General features: G+C 44.4%; 1 protein-coding gene across 1 annotated transcript in view; it reads left to right on the top strand.

Moving 5' to 3' along the window:
• The first annotated feature begins 1134 nt into the window (after nucleotides 1–1134).
• MTNR1B (melatonin receptor 1B) overlaps nucleotides 1135–20716 on the top strand; it is a 31880-nt gene continuing 12298 nt past the window's right edge. Inside the window, exon 1 of the mRNA XM_009906136.2 lies at nucleotides 1135–1399. Coding sequence (XP_009904438.2) covers nucleotides 1189–1399 — 211 coding nt within the window. The 5' untranslated portion in view covers nucleotides 1135–1188. The remainder of the gene's footprint in view (nucleotides 1400–20716) is intronic.

Below are 20716 nucleotides of genomic sequence, written 5' to 3'. Positions count from 1 at the left end.
TCAGCATATGCTATGTGAACCCACTAATACACCAGTAACTGTGCCAGCCGTGCTGGAAGCCAAGCACAGAGACCGGTGGGGTCTCTGTCAAATGCTCCTTATTTATTTAATGCAAATGAGCATATGGCTTCTGTGGGAACCCAAATTATACTGTGTGTTTCAAAATCAGTTTCAGAGTGAGGTCCATCGATGCCCTCATGCTGCTCCTGCAGCCGGAATGGAAAAACCTCTGAAACGCACCAGCCGACACGGTTTTAGGGCAATGTCCTGCCCGTGGCTTTTGCAGTCACCTCCCTACGGAGACGTTCTTAGTCCGGACAGACTGTTTTGTTCCAACAAGAAACACAAAGCCACGGCAGTGTAAGAGTAAATAAAACCTTTTCAGTTGTGTAGCCCAAGCTAAAGGAAGGAATGTATCAGAGACGCCCGTCCGGACGCACCGAGCGTCCGCAGGCAGCGAGGGGAAAGCGGGTTCCTGGCCTTGTGCTGCACTGGACACAATGGATAGAGCCTCGGGGCAAAAGCAAAACAAAACAAAACAAAACAAAAAATCCCCAACAATCTTCAAGTTTCCCCGCCGCGGAAGGCGGAGGCTTCCGACCGAGCCCGGCGGCTGGCAGGCGGCTGCAGGAGGGGGCGGTCGGGGGCTGCCACGGGAGAAGAGCCGAGAGAGCCGAGAGCTGCCTTGCCGCCGCCCCGCCCCCGGCGGCTGCTCCCCCGGGCTCTCCAACCACGCAAGCCGTCACTGGGGATGACCGAGTTCGGCCGCCGCCTCCGCTGCCCGTGGGCGCTTCCCCTCAGCACTGAGGCGCTCTCCCACCACCCGAGAATCCCCTTCTCCACGACAACCACCCCCACCGCCTCCCACGGGAGCCGCGCATTGGGGCGGTGCCCCGCGAAGTGCCCGCCCCCGGGCTGTCCCGTGTCGCCTCGGGGGACGCCAATCCTAGCCTTGCCCCCAGTCCTGCCCCCAACACCGCCCCTACCCTCAGACCCGGACCCAGCCCCGCCCCGGCAGCTCGGCGGGCAGCGGGAGGGGCACGGCGGCGGGCAGCGGGCGGGGCATGGCGCCCGGCGCGGCCGTTAAAAGCCTTCCCGCCCTCCCGCACAGCCAGTCGCTGCGGTGCTGCTGGGGCAGCGGCAGGTTCTCGCGTGGGTGCCGCCGGAGCGCAGCGCTGGGTGTCAGCGATGCTGGAGAATGGCTCCCTGAGGAACTGCTGCGATCCGGGCGGGCGAGGCCGCTTCGGTTTGGCGGAGAGGGAGGCGGCGGGCGCCCCGCGGCCCGCCTGGGTAGTGCCGGTGCTCTCCAGCGTGCTGATCTTCACCACCGTGGTGGACATCTTGGGCAACCTGCTGGTCATCATCTCCGTCTTCAAGAACCGCAAGCTCAGGAACTCAGGTAAGGGCTCTAGCCCCGGCACCCGCCTAGGCGGCAACAGGCGGTAAGGAGCTCCTAGAGCCCCAGGGGCTTCCTGGTCTCCGCTTCTAGCTACCCTGAGGAGACCAGTCCGCTTTTGGAGTCCAGGCGGGCCACCTGCTAACAGCAGGGGACAACAGCGTCCCCCTCTATCGGTGCTTGCTCTATCCTGTGTGCAGGGACCTCTCTCCAAACGCTCAGTCCTGTGGCAGTCCTTGCTAGTTCGCTGCCCCTGAGCTCCCCTTGGCTTCTGCGCCCTTCCCCTGGCCCTTGAAGGCAAAATGCAGGTCATTAAGTGCCTCTAAAGAGGTATTATGTAGTCTCTGTGGAAATACTGATACGGGGAATCGGTGCCGATACTGGAGACAAAGAGCGTGCCCAAAACCAGGGGAAGAAAGAACGAACTTTAAAACTTGCTTAAGAGTACGCCTGAGGACGAAGTGCTGTGCGTGTGGGAAAGTGGCTCAGCGGCGCTCCGGAGTCTTCATCAGAGTTCACAACAGCCCTTCACGATACCGTCTTTCTTCTCCTCACCGAATACCCTTCAACCAGAAAGCAGCGAATAAAGCGAGCTGTTTTTATTGAATCATGTCTGTAGTTTTTTTTTTCTTTGTGTGTGCTAAAATGTGGCGCTGCGTGTTTTGTTTGCTAAACTTAACTTCTCATCTTTGCCGGGCTAGTTACACGTGTCTCAAACTACAAAACTCGAGATAGCAACAACTGCGCCTCTCTCCAGCCAGCTTCTTACCTGATGCGCGCATGTCCCACTGTGTGCGGACACCCTCTCCCCACCCGCCCTGCTCATGCAGCCGGCTGCAGTCTGCTGGTAGTTGCCTGATGCGCAGAGGTCGGCGGCTTTGGGGTATTGGTGCAGTATAAGGTGTTTTCCCCCGAAATAGTGGTGTATCTACTAAAATTCTTGTAGCATCGACCAGTCTCCTTTCTTCCGAGTCCACAAAACTTTGCTGAACGCTGAGGGAAGTCAGAAGCACAACGTCCTCAGCTCAGAGTAAACCACCGTATTGGTCCGGCTCCACACCCCACAGGTGGTGGGGCACTTCCTCACCGAGGGGAAGAAGAACTGCGGGCTTGTGTGGCCTGGGTAGGGTTTGCTTGTTACGTGGTTTTGTTTAACGGGTGTCCCTGTCCGAGCGCTGTCGTGTTTCATACGCAGTGAACAGTGCTCCTCCTAACTGGAGGCAGGCGCTCATTCGCCCTTAAGTTAAATGATGCTTGGGAACAGCAGCAGTTTATGGAGCTTCATTTTCCCTAATCATTACACAGCATGTGAAGGATGCCGGCGGGTCCCATTTACGTGGGATCACACCCCACGAAGCAGCGCCGAACCTGAGAACGTCTGAAAGTGCAGCTCGGGTGAACTAGGGTAGAGACTGGGAGGGAGCTGCTGGGGCAGCAGGCACAGTCCACTGGGCTGTACGGGGGCAGTACAATAAAAGAGCCAAGCCGCTACCTACAGTAGCAAAGCCGCATGGAGGTCGGTAAAGCTTCACCCCCTACCGAGGGGGCCGAGGAAGGCGCCATCCCCCGGCAGCCAGCAGGGCCGGGACCGGAGCTCTCGTTTCCTGGTCGGGGGCCGTGGCCGCCGAGCCGGCGGCAGGAACTGACGGTGGAGCGGTGCTGGGCGCGCCGCCGCGGCGGGAGCTCTCTCCCTCGGCACCGGGCGAGTGTCACCAGCGCCCTCCCGGGTCCCTCGGCGCCGGGGAAAGCGCGTTCCCGGAGGAGCGAGCGCGTCGCTGGACACCGCAGCGGAAGGGGGAGCAGGAGAGGGGCTTCTTCTGAACCGCTTCGTGAGCCCAAACAACATCGGCGGGAGGGTTTGCAGTAGAAGAGAAAGTTTCAAGATAGTGATCAAAGACCTTTGAAATAAGATGTGATCTTCTTATCTAATTCAAATTAATCCAGCTGATGTCCTCGTAGGATCATTTGAAGAAACTTGATGAAGTTCAGCAAGGGCAAATGTAGTCTTGCACCTGGGAAGGAACAACTCCATGCACCAGTATAGGTTGAGGATGGACCTGCTGGAGAGCAGTGAAGGCAAAAGGGACCCGGGGTGGATGTAATGAGCCAGCAATGTGCTCTTGTGGCCAGGAAGGCCAATGCAGTTCTGGGATGGAGTAGAAGGGGTGTAAGCAGTAGGTCAAGAGAGGTTCTCCTCCCCCTCTACTCTGCACTGGTGAGGCCACATCTGGAATATTGTGCCCGATTCTGGGCCCCTCAGTTCAAGAAAGACAGTGAACTACTTGAAAGAGTCCAGCACAGAGCCACGAGGAAAATTAAGGGAGTGGAACATCTTCTGTATGAGGAGAGACTGAGGGACCTGGGGCTCTTTAGCTTGGAGAAGAGGAGATTGAGAGGCAACCTCATCAATGTTTATAAACGTGTAAAGGGTGAGGCCTGAGCGGATGGAGCCAGGCTCTGCTCAGTGGTGCCCAGTGACAGGACAAGGGGCAATAGGTGGAATTTGAGGCATAGGAAGCTTCATGTAAATATGAGGGAAATTTTTTTCACTGTGAGGGTGACAGAGCCCTGGAACAGGCTGCCCAGGGGGGTTCTGGAGTCTCCTTCTCTGGAGATATTAAAAACTCGCCTGAATGCATTCCTGTGTAATCTGGTGTAGGTGATCCTGCTCTGGCAGGAGGGTTGGACTAGATGATCTTTGGAAATCCCTTCCAGCCCCTGAACTTCTGTGATTCTGTGATCATCCTTAATGTGATGTCACTGACCCAGTCCCAAGAATCTCTTTGTATTTGGTATGTACTGTGAAGAATTACAGGCAGTTCCTTCTGCATAATCTTTGTAAGATTAAACATCTTTTAAATTCCCAGTTCTTAGTTTTCCATCAGGGTGACACAGAGGATAGTTTTATAACTGTCCATAGAGATCTTTTCAGATACAGTTTCTTAAGGAGCAAGCGGAGCGGAAGAGGATTGCAAACTGGAGGGAGTGAAGGAGGGAATGGGAAGGTGGCAGAGAACTAAGGCAGTGGTTAGGAGCCCTTAATCTCCAACAAAGAAAGATGGACAAGCAAGTGGATTTAGAAGTGTACCTTTCTGAGCAAAGAGCAAAGGGCATAGATGTGGTAGAAAGTGAAACGGTGAGGATAAATGTCACGAAAGGAGTGCAACCTGTAATAAGGTGTGTCAAAGAGGGACAAGATGAAGCTAGTGGAAAAATAGTAACAAGAGATAGGGAGTCCAAAAAGAGAAAGTTTCCAAAAGAGAAAGGAAGAGCTATAGCAACATGAACGCTCAGTTCTCTTCAAAGAAGGTAATGAAAGATTTTCTTGGTTAAGAGAGAGAGTTTGGGACTTCAGATAAGCCACAGGTGTATGAGGAATAACTTACACAGCTCTGCCCACTTCTGGTGCAGATTTTCCCCTTCAGAAACCAATACAAGGCTTTAGCATGTTTCCAGGATTTATCGACACTATTCTGTGCTAGGCTATACAGAGACAGCTGATAATTGCCAACAATGTAATTGTGTATCACACTCCATAAAATTAAAGCATGATCAAAAGCAAATCTATTTTAGTACTGATATATAAGATGAGACACGAAACTGGAGTAAATTAAAATGACCCTTTAGCCTTTATGTTGGTAAGTATTGTGTTCAGCAGGAGAGAAATGGAGAATGGGTAGCATTGGTGCTTTTAGAGATTGCTCATTCACTTCTGAAACAGTGGGAATTTTGCCAACCTTTCAACACAAGGATTGTTTCTTAGCCTACAGAAGCCTCTTTCCCACATTTAAATTTGGGGTTGGAGGGGGAGGGTAAATTTATGAAGGCTTTTCCAAGAAATGGATGGCATAATTGGCAGGAATCAACATGCTTGTCTTTGTACATAACGGCACTCAATCTTTCTGTGAGAGGCTGAGCAGCTTCTAATCTCTACAATTGATTTAATCTACAGAAATTAATGCTTTTATCATTTCTAATTTGTTTATGGAAATAACAAAATAAATTAGCTTGTCTTTGAAATGTCAAGTGTGTTCTGAATTCTCAAAAGTTACTAATAATTTTAAGTGTCTTCAGTTAAGCACACCCAGTTGAAGGCAGCTTTTAATGTGTTCAGCTTTTGAAGTGCTAATGTTTACATCTGCTCAACAACAACTGCTGCGTGTTCAGGTATACTGAAGGTGCATCAAGTCAATCAAAACCACTAACTGCCTTTAAGAGTTACATTTGTAGAGCAATAGCTATAATTGTTAGGGGCTGGGGTAAAAATCAAGTAAGAAGCACTTGAGAAGGTGGGAGCTGGCAGGGCATCTTGAATAGAAGGGAGATAAAGCAAACCCATTTGTATTTCATTTGTCCTCAAGCTAGCATAAAATCAGTGAGAGGTGAGAATTAGACACTTTAACTCAAGAGTGGTGAGGACTTGGGACCTTTTGGCTCTTGGCAGAAGGCCTAATATTAGCCTTGGTCCACTGCCAAAGAATACATTAGGAGAAAGTGATATTTTTAGTGCGTTGTGTCAGTCCTCTTCGCTCTCTCCACTACTGTTCTTCTGTATGTAGCAGCTAACACATCACGAGGAGACCCTGATTTCCATTTGAATGGCAAGGTGCTGTTACAACAACAGTTAAATAAATATTTAGGCTTCTTCTACCTGCACGAACATGGGTGTATTTGCACATGAAGTTCCAACTGTAGAGATGCACAAGACTTCCCAAAGTTGGCAAATTAAATGTCCCTGCACATAGAATTGTAGTCTTGATACTCATCTGTCTACTAAATTAACATGTTTGCCAATATAACCAAATCCTGTACTCATTGTCCATGCTATTTCCCTTTCCATAGCCTTGCCTTCATATTTCTGTAATACAGCCAAGGGTATGTTTTCTACTTTGTTATATGTCATTTTCAGTTATTCTTCTCTGGCCACACTGGTTTTCTTTCTCTTCTTTACTCTACCCATGCTATTATTACTGTCCACTGGGACAGGGGACAGTTGTCTCCTGAGGTAGAATTCATGTCTTAGAAGACATGTAATGGAGATAACTTGATTCTGAACTTCCTCCCTTGGGATCCCTTGATAATCAATGTAGAAAAGTAAGCATTTTCAGGGCATAATTAACATAAGTTACTTTTGATATTTACATGGAGATGGCATGATTTGGTACCTAAGATTGTTTATTTCTTTCCACTAAAACCAAATAGAATCAAAAGAGGCTATCTCAATGTAGTCACCTACATTTAGGTGAGAAGAAGTCAGCATACGAAGTCAGAAGTAATTTTTCTTGTAATGTGTCAAGCTCCATTTTTAAATTTGATAGGAATCACAGAATCACAGAATGGGTTTGGTTGGAAGGTGCCATGGACTTATAAACCTTCAGGTTCCTTGGATGGTCTTGAGATTGATCTTCTCCTACAGTGGATGGTGGTTCATTCTCCCAGTCCCTGCCTTCTCCTTCCGTGAGTTAAGTGTTGTGGCTGGAGCACTTTCCAGAGAAGATTGGGGCAAAGAAGTCATTAAGTACCTCAGCCTTCTCTATGTCCCAGGTAAGCAGGTGTCCAAGGTCATTCCAGAGAGGGCCTACCTTTTCCCTGTTATCACTGACATAGCTACACAAATTTTTCTGTTTGTCCTTGACATCCCCAGCCAGATTTAATTCTACCAGGGCTTTGGCTTTTTTAACCTTATCCCTGGCTACTTGGACTATTTCTTTCCCAGCCTACTTGTCCTTGGCTTCTACCTTCTGCAGGCTTCTTTTCTGTTCTTGAATTTGTCCAGTAACTCTTTGTTCATCCATGCCAGGCTGCTGGCATTTTTGCCTGACTTCCTCTTGCTTTTATTACCTTGCTCCTGAGGTTGATTATTAACCAGATTTTTTGGTCCCCTCTTGCCTCCAAGGTTTTATCCCATGGTGCTTTACCAAGCAGATTCCTGAAGAGACCAAAGTCTGCTTTCCTGATGTACAGGGTATTGAGCTTGCTGGGTGTCTTCCTTCTGCCCTGAGAATCTTGAAGTCCATCATTTTATGGTCCTTGCAGCTAACACTGCCCTTGGGCTTCACATTCCCCAACAGCTCCTCCCCATTGGTGAGAACACAGTCTAGTTCAGCATCTCTCCTCATTGGCTCCTTTAATAGCTGGAGAAGGAAATTATCATCAATGCATTCCAAGAACCTCTTAGATTGGTTATACCCTGCTGTGTTGTCACTCCAACACATAATCAGTGTGTTAGAAGTCCCCTATGATAACCCATGTTTGTGAACATAAGGCTGCTCCTACCTGTCTGTAGAGGGCCTTATCTGCTCACCTAGCATATGAGCTCCTAAGACTAGATCTATCTAGACCAACCTCCCAGGTACAGACAATCCAACTCTAGCTTTTATTAAACAATGATGATCAAATTCATTGGTACAGCCACTTTGAATAAGCTCACATTCAATTTTACTCCATTTGTCTTTGGCTGCATCTTTAGTTTTTCTTTTATTCCTAATTTGTTTCTACAGCCTTGCCTACAAATAAGATGAGATTAAGAAGCCCAAATATTTATCCATCCTTTCTTCCTTGCAGCCTTTTCATGGCCTCACTACCAGTGCTATGTTAACATATAGACAAATGAACCTTCCAGAAGAGGCAACACTGTTTTACTTTTCTCATTACAATCCAACTAATTCATGCAAAAAGAAAGAGCAGTTGTCCCAACAGCATAGCAAAGGAAGAGGGAATGAGCAGTGACATATGAGAACACCACAGCTGCAAAACTGCTGTTTGGGATGCATGTGGTAACCATGCTTTTTGCCACAGTCTGGGTGAAATCAGCACTTCCATACTGGCAGTGAGGACCAGAGAATACATTCAGCCCCTTTTTACAGGTCCCACGTGTAACTTTCTGTTCTTTCAGAACCTGTGACACTATCTCTGAGACACAGATGCTTAAGCAGTCCTGCCACCAAGTCTATTCAGTCTCTCTGACATTTTTGCTATATTGTAGATAACTCCTCACCTGCCAGCCTGGCTTGTCCTCAAGCACACTGTTATTGTCCTTATTAAAACAGTAGCACAACCTTTCTTCAGACCAGCAGCCATTTTAATTGATTTTCAGGTTCCACCTCCCCCAGTAACTCCTCTTCCCTTTTGCTTTTTGTCAATGTGGTGACAGGGCATTTTATTAGTTTTAGAAATCAAAGGCAAGGCTTTTAAGATTTTTGTCAGTTCCCATTTTATCCAGCTTCATGCTCTCTAGCAGTTTTCTTTGGTGGACATAGCTTTTCCTCTTCCCTTTAGCCCTATTTCTTGTTCCTGATATCCTTGCTGAGACTTTTCTTCCAGCTAGATCTGGAACTTTTTTCTTTTTTTCTCCTTCCCCCTCCCCCTTTCTCTTTCAGATGCAAGCTCCAGATTATATTTTTTATATCTTTAATATGAAGAAATGTCAAGCTTCCTCCACATTTCAGTCCCTAAGCTCCACAATACACTCTCTTAATTAGCTTCTTTTGTTTATCAAAATGTGCACAACTCCTTCTTAGTTGTGTCTGTTTTGTTTATTCTTCCATTTAATTTAAGCACAATAATCTCATCTGCTTCCAATAGAACATTGTTTTCTATGGCAGGTTCTTCAGGGATATCTTTGTTCTTTATGAAAACAAAGGGCAGAATATGTTGGCAAATAGACTCTGTGCTGAAGAAATCTACTGGGTGTATGTGCAGAACTCAACAGCCATTAATGTATTTATTAGCTTCTTTACATATTATAAGATGCATTGTCCTGTTCTCAAATTGATTCTGTTAGTATTTCCTCACTAAACCAGAGGTGATGCCATCCTGCTGCAGGTGTTTACATACCTCCATTCCCCTTGTCTTTATAACTCCTCCCCATTGAAATTTTGGCTTTTGCCAGGATACCATCCTCTCCCTTTTGATCTCTTATGGAGACCACACACTTTTCTGTTAAAATTTCTCTTCCCTGACCATTGGTGTAATTCCATTCTAACAGATTTATTTCCGTAAAGTTTGATTTGAATTTCTCACTGGTTTTGGATCCCCTATTTTGTTGCATAGATTCTTGGCACTCTTTTGCTGGCTGCTGCTTTTTTTATTACCACTCCAGTCAAATGCCTCAGTCTTTGAGCTCCTATTTTCTATATTTGTTGCTATCACCTTCCTGAAGCCAAAATTCCCCCTGTCCTGGGTGCTAAATGAAGAAGCTATATGATTCCTTCTCAGGCTCTCTTCCAATCTCTTGATTTCAAGTTCTTTTTATTCACTCTGCCAGCTTCGATTGCAAGCTGGTATCCCATATGCTTAGGTGAAGTCTGCCCATGAAGTTATGAAACCTGTTCTTGCAGAATACCTCCAAATGATCAATACTCCAAGGCTTTTTACATCACTTCTAGAATTATTCAGTCATGTGCCCATGGCTCATCTCATACTGCTAATTACTCTTTTCTTCTTGGTGAGGAAACAGAACAAGTTCATAACCAGGTCTTTTCTGTGAGACTTGGTTCAAACAGTAACCAAATGAGAAAATAAATCTTCCAGGACACTTATAAAATATCACTTTTAACTTTGTTAACCTGTTAATAATTCCAAAAGTAGAAGAGCAAAGTGGAAAAAATAAAACCAAACCGAACCAAAACAAAGACTATTAATGATTTGCAGATCAGGAAAAGTACTTAAACAAAAGAAACATCCTTCAGCAAAAGGAAGTAAACCTTGCAAGAAAAACTGGTGAAAAAGAAGTGGAACTCAGAGACCTAAGAATGTTCTAAATGAAAAGAAATCTAAAGAGTATAGAATGGGAAAACATTTTTGAAGCAGGAAGATTATAATCAAATTATCAGCCTAAAGGGACTGAAAGAAGCATTTAGGAGTAGAGAAACATCAAAAAGGAGAAAAATAACTTCTGGATGAGTCTGCAACATGGGAAATCCTGAGAAGATAAACAGCTACTTCAAAAGCAATAGGAGATGAGTTAATATCACACTGTATATAAAACAATGGATAGCCTTAGAGAACAATCATCCCTTCCCCCCCCCCCATCATCTTAGAGAATCATAAAACAAGAGCAAGGACATGTTCAGCATAATCTGGAGATGGAGAATACTAAAATGGAAGTAACTTTCTCAAACACTAAATACATTGGAGAACTCAGGAATTTAGTAAATTTGAAGAACTACTGGCACTTCTGTGAATGTATTGAGTGTTCAGAGTCATTGTGCCCCTGTACTCAGCACTGGTTAGGCCACACCTTGAGTCCTGTGTCCAGTTCTGGGCCCCTCAGTTTAGGAAAGATGTTGAGTTGCTGGAAGGTGTCCAGAGAAGGGCAACAAAGCTGGGGAGGGGTTTGGAGTACAGCCCTGTGAGGAGAGGCTGAGGGAGCTGGGGTTGCTTAGGCTGGAGAAGAGGAGGCTCAGGGGAGACCTTCTTGCTGTCTACAACTACCTGAAGGGAGGTTGTAGCCAGGTGGGGGTTGGTCTCTTCTCCCAAGCAACCAGCATCAGAACAAGAGGACACAGTCTCAAGCTGTGCCAGGGAAAGTTTAGGCTGGAGGTGAGGAGAAAGTTCTTCCCAGAAAGAGTAATTGGCCATTGGAATGTGCTGCCCAGGGAGGTGGTGGAGTCCCCATCATTGGGGGTGTTCAAGAGGGGATTGGATGTGGCACTTGAAGCCATGGTTTAGTTGATTAGATAGTGTTGGATGATAGATTGGACTTGATGATCTCAAAGGTCTTTTCCAACCTGGTCAATTCTATTCTATTCTGTTCTATTCTATAATGGCTAATGCTGTCAAAAACTGGAGAAAGTAAGGAATGCATTAGTAACTGATATAATTCAAATTCAAGCAACTAATTATTAAGGCAAAATTGCAATCTGAGACAGGTTATTCTACAGCTATAGAGTACTTTGTATTCTCCTTTGAAGCACCTGGCAATGCCATATTGGATGATAGCTCTGAATTATAATTTTCTATTGTCCTGTAAAGGAAGTGATCGATTTAGTGATAAGTGCATAGGAAGCATACTGCCAAGATCAGTTTTGAGACATTTTTATTTTAGAATATAATGCTAAATTCTGTTCCACTTGATAAATGGAGCTATTGATGTGCTTATCTTTAGAGGAAATGGAATGATAAGCATTGAGTTGAAATAGAGAAATAGAAAGGTTTTCTTGAATCTGTAGCAGAAGTGTCTAAGGATATATTTATGTTGTCTGTTTCATTTGGTACTCTAGCCATGTCCTAAGCAAAAGGAAGTCCAAAGGATGATATTATTGTGATGCTTTGCCTAAAACACTATACCCAAGCTCTCTGTAGTTCCAAGTCTAACAGAATCACACAGTTGTTTTTTTCAGCACGGAGTATGAGTAAGTTCCCTTTCACCTTCCTGAAATATGCAATTCAAACCCTCCAATACTGGAAATTAGCAAGACCTCTTAGTAGCAGTTCCAGTGTGACTTACCAGAACTCCCTTTGCTGCCAGCTCTCCCCTGGACTCTGACTAGTGTTTATTTGGCAAGATTCACTGACTGCATGAGGCATGAGTTCCCTGTGGTAAAGCTCTGTACTTAGATGGACCAGCAGAAGCAATTCAAGGACTCATTGACACAATTAGCTAAAGAGTTAAGAGACCAAACCTACTCACATAGAGCTAGGGAGTTAAGAGGCTAAATCTTCTCACATAGAGCTAGGTAAGCTCACTTTGGAAGGCAAGTTTTTTCAGCTGCTGTGACTTGAGCCACTCTATTGAGGATGTTGCAGGAGACTACGTCCATCTCATTAAATCACCGATCACCTACTCTCTGCCTGTAGGCATAAATTCTACTCCTACCCCAATGCACACCTATTCTGAGTACCAGTGTCTTTGGATATGCTCCAGATTTTACCTTCGTAGAAGTTGCATTCTACAAACAGATATTGGTACCATGATGTAGACTGTCAAGTACATTGCCTTGTTCCCAAGAATGTCCTGGCCTGCATCAGGAATAGTGTGGCCAGCGGGAGCAGGGAGGTCATTGTGCGCCTGGACTCAGCACTGGTTAGGCCACACCTTGAGTCCTGTGCCCAGTTCTGGGCCCCTCAGTTTAAGAAGAACATTGAGACTCTTGAACGTGTCCAGAGAAAGGCAACAAAGCTGGTGAGAGGTCTGGAGCACAAGCCCTATGGGGAGAGGCTGAGGGAGCTGGGGTTGCTTAGCCTGGAGAAGAGGAGGCTCACAGGAGACCTTATTGTTGTCTACAACTACCTGAAGGGAGGAAGAAATTCTTCACAGAAAGAGTGATTGGCCATTAGAATGGCCTGCCCAGGGAGGTGGTGGAGTCACCATAACTGGAGGTGTTTAGGAAGAGCCTGGATGAGGCACTTGGTGCCATGGTTTAGTTGATTAGATGGTGTTGGGTGATAAGTTGGACTTGATGATCTCGAAGGTTCTTTCCAACCTGGTTAATTCTATTCTAACATATATGAAAGCAGCCGTTATCCTGAGCTGATAAAACAAAGCCAATCCTTTCCTTAGCAGAAAAGATGAAATGCTATGGTAATTTTCATCTTCCTAAAAGACAATCTGAGAAATTGTTCTAGATTTTAAACTCCCATCTTGCTATGGGCGCAAACCAGATTTTCTGACAGGAAAAGCTAACAGAAATGTATCTAGATCACTGTGGATGCAACTCCACTGTCCTTAACAACAGTAGGTGCTTTGAGATCTTCTGGTTTACTTTGGTCCCAATACTGATAAGGACTGAGAAGTATCACAGAGTCAGTGTTTTCTTGACATTTCAGCTATTCATGGGCCAGCCACATCTTGGGGCTATTCAGTCTGGAGAAAAGAAGGCTCCGAGGTGACCTTGTTGTGGCCTTCCAGTATCTGAAGGGGCCTACAAGAAGGCTGGGGAGGGACTTCTTAGGATCTCAGGTAGTGATAGGACTAGGGGGAATGGAATGAGGCTGGAGGTGGGGAGATTCAGACTGGACGTGAGGAACAAGTTCTTCCCCATGAGAGTGGTGAAGCCCTGGAATGGGTTGTTCAGGGAGGTGGTTGAGGCCCCGTCCCTGGAGGTTTTTAAGCCTAGGCTGGCTGAGGCTCTGGCCAGCCTGATGTAGTGTGAGGTGTCCCTGCCCATGGCAGGGGGGTTGGAACTAGATGATCCTTGTGGTCCCTTCCAACCCTGACTGATACTATGATTCTATGATTCTATATATGACAACAGATAACAATGACTGGGATCTTGATTGCTGGCATTATTTTTAATTATTTTTTCATTAGAGAGGTATTTTATTATGCTGTTTAATAAACAATCCTTAAACTGTGTCTGAAATAAAACAAATACAACCCTTCACCCAAAATTGCCATTTTTATTTCCAGCTGCTTTTTATGGGCTTGGCTCACTGTCAATGTTTTAATACCTGTGTGAAATTTATAACAATATTACATGACACTTCCACAAACATTGTCATTCTTTCTGCTCTATAACAACATCTGTTCATCTGTTGGTTTAGATTACCATATTTGCATAATGAGGGCAACAATTGTAGTCAGAAAAAAAATCACACGGAGCCACTGGAGCTAGCAGTCTGCCTAAGAGGGAAAATATCTGCATAATACATCAGACTTGCAAATATAATTATGTTAACTAATTATAAGTTCAGAGATAGCATTGAATTGTAAAATACATGGCTGCAAAAGTGATCAAGACCTATAAATGGCATCCTCAAGTCTCTCAGACTCGCTCAAACCCTGCCTGCCGTTCTCAGTGCCCTTGCATTCTAAAGCCAGTGCAATTTTTTTCCAGTGACCCCAGTACACATAGCATTTAATTTGAGTTCAGATAGGGAAAAGGACCTTACATCAGTGCAGGCATTTTTATTTCCTACTTTGTATTCAAGGCAAAATAATCTACTTACTAAATATTATCTGCATAGCTGGTCTTGGGTTTGTTTTAAAATGCTGCCTGTTCAAGCTACTCATGTTGTCCAGATCTTGCCCATGGTGAAATTCATCAGTGTTGTAGACTCTGGGACTCTTTAAAGATGTTCCTATAAGTCAACAACTCTATTCAGCTTTTCTACTAACAATTAAAAAGATCTTCTATTAAAACATGCTGGTTTGCTTCAAGATAAGTAAAGACATAAAGAGCATTGTTTGGCATCTGGCTGCTGAGAAACAGCCCCTGCTTTATACCTATGTGCAAAATTGCTTCATTCCATTGTCGACAGGATTAGAGTTCACAAAAATCAGGTATCAGCCTCTTTACACAAGGAATATTTGTGCACATCCTGAAGGAAAGAGATGTCTTTTCCTGAAGATTTCCTACAGGAACCAGCTAAGTATACTGTTCAAAGCTCTACCAATGCTGATAGATGGGACTCTCTCTAAGGTCTTTTCCAACCTGGTTAATTCTATTCCATTCCATTCCATTCCATTCCATTCCATTCCATTCCATTCCATTCCATCCTATCCTATCCTATCCTATCCTATCCTATCCTATCCTATCCTATCCTATCCTATCCTATCCTATCCTATCCTATCCTATTCATTTTGATTTGATTCTACCCTATCTTATCCTATCCTACCCTATCCTATTTCCAATGCTTTATTCCTTAAATATAAATAAATCTGCAAAGGCCTGAGAAATAAGTACTTTGGAAACTGTATGAGACTGAGCTATGGATTCCTTCTTTTACCTTCAAACTCTGCCAGTGCTACTGAGGCCAGAAGAGCACTTCCAGAAATTTCAGGTAGAGTTTATTTTCAAGAGAGGATTACAAACCTGCGGGTAGCCTCTGCCTCTGTGAGTATGTGACATGTTTCCAATTAGTGTCTCGTTCTCAGCTATTACTTTTTAGATTAATTATATCATAGCCTAAGCAAAGATTGATTTAATTAATGGTTGGAAGACAAGCAGTCAATAAAATTGTAGGATGCCACAAGAAGGTACCACTTCTGACTCATTAATAAGGTAATGAATAGCTGATGAAGTAACTAATTCTGTAAACCATTTCCAAAACATGAAAGACATGGAAGTAATTGTTAGTAATCAGCATGGACTTACAAATGTAAAATCATACTTAAGCAACCTGATAGCCTATTACAATGACAGTGATTAGCTTGGTGGATGCAAGGAGAGCACTGGGTGTCGTTTACTTCAATCTTAGTAAAGGTTTTGGCACTGTCTCCCATAACATCTCCATAGACTGACAAAGCAGGGGTTAGATAAGTGGGCAGTAAGGTAGTTTGAAACCCAACAATGACTGGGTATGGAGGAGTTGTGATTAGTGACACAAAGGCCAGCAGGTGGGCAAGCCACTGGTGATGTACCTCACAGGTCAATACTGGGAGCAATACTGTTTATCTTCACCGCTCATGACCTGAATAATGTGGCAGAGTCTACCCTCAGCAAGTTCACAGGTGATACAAAACTGAGAGGAGTGGCTGATACTCCAGGAGGTCATACTGCCATTGAGACAGGCAGGGACAGACCAGAGAAATGGTCTGACAGGAACCTCATAAAGTTCCACAAAGGGAAGTGCAAGGTCCTGTACCTGGGGAGGAATAACCCCAGGCACCAATATGTGCTGGGAACCATCCATCTGGAAAGCAGCTTGACTGAAAAGGAGCTGGGGTTTCTGATGGACAACAAACTGATCACGAGGATGATTTTTAAAGCATCCCTGTAGCAAAGCAGGATAACAGCCTCCTGGATTGCATCAGTGCTGCCAGCAGGCCAAGGAAGGTGATCCTTCCCCTCAGCACTGATAAAGCCACACCTGGAATTTGATGCCCTGTTGTGGGCTCCTCAGTGCAAGAAAGGTTTGGACATACTGGAGTGAAGTGCATTACAGGGTCACTAAAATGATTAGGGGCTTGGAGCATCTCCCAGATCAGCTGTGGCAGTTCAGATTGGAGAAGCTCAGGGGATTGCATTAATGTACATATAAATACTTGGAGGGAGGTAGTGAAGAAGAGGCAGCCAGACTCTTCTCAGTAGTGCCCACTGAGAAGACATGAAGTAGAGGACAAATAAAAACCTGTGAAATTCCATCTGCATACAGGAAACCTTTTTTCACTGTGTGGCTGATTAAAAACTGGAGGAAGAGGTTGTGGCCAAGAGGTTCTGAAGTCTCGTCTGGAGATCGTGAAAACCCAATTGGACACAGTCCTGTGCAGCCTGCTTTCACTGACCCAGCTTGAGCAGGAGGAGTTGAACTAGATGATCTCAAGAGATCCCTTCCAACTTAAAAGAATTTCCAGCATGACACCATAACTTGCTGTAAAATACTTGCATTTTGACATAGCTACTGGTGAAAGATTTTTAGTTGACATAAATGGCAGAACTCTATTAAACAGCACTGGCTTAACAATGCATGGGTAGGCTTTGACTCATCCTGACTTCTGAGATCCATGGTTTCTGAAAAGCTTGCCTTTTAGAGGGCACGTGTTTAAAGATGGTAAATTTCCTTTGCCTTTGATGTGAGCTTTTATTACTTACTGCCACCAGTTATCCAGGCTTTTAGTGCTCCAGTTTGGAAAAGACTGAACAGGAAAAGAAATTGAAGCTTGAAATATGTTTGCCTTTGGTAGCATTACATCTGTTAAGCAGGGGATAACTTTTGGATAAATAATTGGAAGAGAATTGTTTGTGTTGGCAGGACTCTGTGTTTTCTGTGTGCAGTGGCACTGAAAGAAATGGGGAGGTAAACTCCCATGAATCTTCTGCATCACTGTGTCTAGCCTTAACTGAAACTTAAAAATAGTTTTCCAAAAGACAAACCAAAGTAGCACACTTTCTCATGCTTTCTCATGCATCAGCGCCAGCACCTGACAGAAAATGCTATATTTGAAGACCTTTCTGTGAAACAGAAAAGCCTAATGCTGAGATGATGCAACAATATTTGATTAATAGGGGACTGGTATCTTTATATGCCATTGTCTTATTACATTAGAGATCATGACAGAAAGAAAATGTAAAATTCAAACACTGTGTCCAGTTCTGGGCCTCTCAATGTAAGAAGGACATTGAGACACTTGAATGTGTCCAGAGAAGGGCAATGAGGCTGGGGAGAGGTCTGGAGCACAGCCCTGTGAGGAGATGCTGAGGGAGCTGGGGTTGCTTAGCCTGGAGAAGAGGAGGCTCAGGGGAGACCTTAGTGCTCTCTACAACTACCTGAAGAGAGGTTGTAGCCAGGTGGGGGTTGGTTTCTTCTCCCAGGCAACCAACACTAGAACAAGAGGACACAGTCTCAAGCTGTGCCAGGGAAGGTTTAGGCTCAAGGTGAGGAGAAAGTTCTTCCCAGAAAGAGTGATTGGCCATTGGAATGTGCTGCCCAGGGAGGTGGTGGAGTTGCTGTCCCTGGAGGTGTTCAAAAAGAGATTGGATGTGGCACTTGAAACCATAGTTTAGTTAGTCATGAGGTATTGGGTGACAGGTTGGACTTGATGATCTCTGAGGCCTTTTCCACCCTTATTGGTTCTATGATTCTATGTCCCCCATGCAAAGTGAGGTAGAATGCTCACATATTCCAGGTATTTTACTGGGGTAAAATATAGTGACAGAAAGTGACTTGTGTGCTGTGGAAATATAGAGTGGTCCTGCTCAAGGATGCAAAGCCTACCTGTGAGACCTCTAAAGTGCCTGCAAAAATACTGGTTATTAGATTCACGGGTGGGGTTAGAGCCCATAGATAAAGGCTTATTTTTGGAATCAGTTTTCATGTTAAGCACAATTTTCCTTTGCTGTAGTTTCTTTTGCAGTTTTTAGAAGCAAAATGTGTAAAATTTTAATCAGATGCTGAAGAAAATCTTGTGAAAAGATGGTTTAACCATAGTGATCTGCTTAGCAAATCGTATCTACTGCTAAGCAGAACAATTTAAAGAGCTTTACTTATGATTACAGTCCCAGGTGTGAAATGTTGACTCCTCAATCTGGTCTAGTTTCAGTGCCAGATACGTGTTTCTTCAAGGTTGAGCAAAAAAATAACTGATTTTAAACCCTGTAATTATGCCTTTAGTTAGATAATCTCAAAACAAGATAATCCTCTTCTGTTATTCCTACAAAACTCTTCATAGGCTAGCACTGTATAAAGGACAACATTTTGTCTGACTGGCTGCCATGTGGTCAGCTTTCTAGTGCAAACAGTAAATATCCTATATACCCATTCCTTGCTGTTGAGTCTCCATGGCTGGAGATAGTCAAACCTGGCTGGACACTGGGGTACTTGGTGCCATGGGTTAGTTGTTTAGGTGGGTTGGATTGGTTGATGGGTTGGACACGATGATCTTGAAGGTCTCTTCCAACCTGGTCTATTCTATTCTATTCTATTCTATTCTATTCTATTCTATTCTATTCTATTCTATTCTATTCTATTCTATTCTATTCTATTCTATTCTATTCATTAGACCTAATAACCTGCTGTAGTTGTTACCTCTTGGAACGGGAGGGTTGGACTAGGTGATCACCAGAGAATTCTAACACAAATGATCCTGTGGTTATGCTGGGTATGTGTCTATGTCTGTTACCCTTCAGGTCATTATCTCACCTATATAAGGACTCATGTGCCCTAGTAGAACAGAGTTTTTTCCAGCCATTTTACAAGGCTTTTACTGGCTCTCAGAAAAGACCTTAATTCAGAAAATGATCATTACATGCTTTGCCTGTATTGAGTTGAAACACAAACCAGCTAATACTTTAGAAGAGAATACATAATCACTTTCTGTAAAAGCATTTTATTTACTCATCTGTTTACATGCTGTTTACAAACCTCTGAGTATCGTTATAAGATGAATCACATCAGTGTACTTTGCTTTAAGACCTCGTTTCCAAAAGAAGCAGATGGCACAGACTGACAACAACTTCTGAAGACATTCATCTCCCTCTGTATGTACAGTGCTGAGGCCTTCCAAAATCTCAGAACAAAAAGGGTAAGGCTTTTCCTCACTGAAAGGCTATAGTGGCCATTTTCATCAAGTATCATCTATTTTCTTCCTTGGTAAAACAGGGGAAAAAGGAAAGGGCAAAGAAGATCATAATGAAGGGACTCCAGAGAATGTTAAAAGCACTGGCAACTTGTCAACCCTTATTAGATGTTCCCACATACCATATTTACTGCAGTGTAGCAGATCCTATTTTATAGAATTTCAAGACTATTTTATGATTCCCCTCTGTGTCTGGAAGTTGTACTCCTAAAAGTACATGGCAGCAACTATGGGTTTAGGTTTGACTTCTTTCTGCAGCTCAGTTGGTTTGCATGTACATACTTTGCACATATTTACTTGGGGTGGTATAGCTGTCAGATGCTGCGAGTCCTTCATCTGGAGGCCTACAGAGCAGTTAAGTAAATCACTGTGGAAATGACCACTTGCATGTCTTCATTTCCGTAAGGGGAGATCTCAACCTTCGTACTGCTCAAAATGCCCTGTTCTGTTTAAATGAGTCTGCAGGGCAAAGGCACCTTATCATAGAATCAATAAGGTTGGAAAAGACCTCAGAGATCAGTAAGTCCAACCTGTCACCCAACACCTTATGACTAACTAAACCATGGCTTCAAGTGCCACATCCAATCCTGTTTTGAACACCTCCAGGGACAGAACTCCACCACCTCCCTGGGCAGCACATTCCAGTGAATATTAAACAAAAATCCCCAACCTTTTTACCAAAACAAAACATCTTTTTTGTTTGCACAAAATTATTTTCATTTTTCAATTTCCTGTCCTCCTTTCTAAAAGAAGGTGGGAGAGAAGTTATTTTGAGGACCTGGACACTGTTTTGTTGTTGTAAGAGAGAAAACAATTCTGGCATAATTTCCATTGACACAAATTAAGGCAGTATCAAAGAAGAAGGTAATAGAAGGTAATAGTGAAGAATGGAATGGAATGGAATGGAATGGAATGGAATGGAATGGAATGGAATGGAATAGAATAGAATAGAATAGAATAGAATAGAATAGAATAGACCAGGTTGGAAGAGACCTTCAAGATCATCGCGTCCAACCTATCAACCAATCCAACCCACCTAATCAACTGGCACCAAGCACCCCATCAAGTCTCCTGAACACCTCCAATGATGGTGACTCCACCACCTCCCCAGGCAGTCCATTCCAATGGGCAATCACTCTCTCTGTATAGAACTTCTTCCAAACATCCAGCCTAAACCTCCCCTGGTGCAGCTTGAGACTGTGTCCTCTTGTTCTGGTACTGGTTGCCTGGGAGAAGAGACCAACCCCTACCTGGCTACAACCTCCCTTCAGGTAGTCGTAGAGAGCAATAAGGTCACCCCTGAGTCTCCTCCTCTCCAGGCAAAGCAATCCCAGCTCCCTCAGCCTCTCCTCATAGGGCTT

The sequence above is a fragment of the Dryobates pubescens genome, chromosome 10 (assembly GCF_014839835.1).
Source record: "Dryobates pubescens isolate bDryPub1 chromosome 10, bDryPub1.pri, whole genome shotgun sequence".
In the NCBI taxonomy this organism is placed as follows: domain Eukaryota; kingdom Metazoa; phylum Chordata; class Aves; order Piciformes; family Picidae; genus Dryobates; species Dryobates pubescens.
This window is presented reverse-complemented; position numbering and strand designations above follow the sequence as displayed.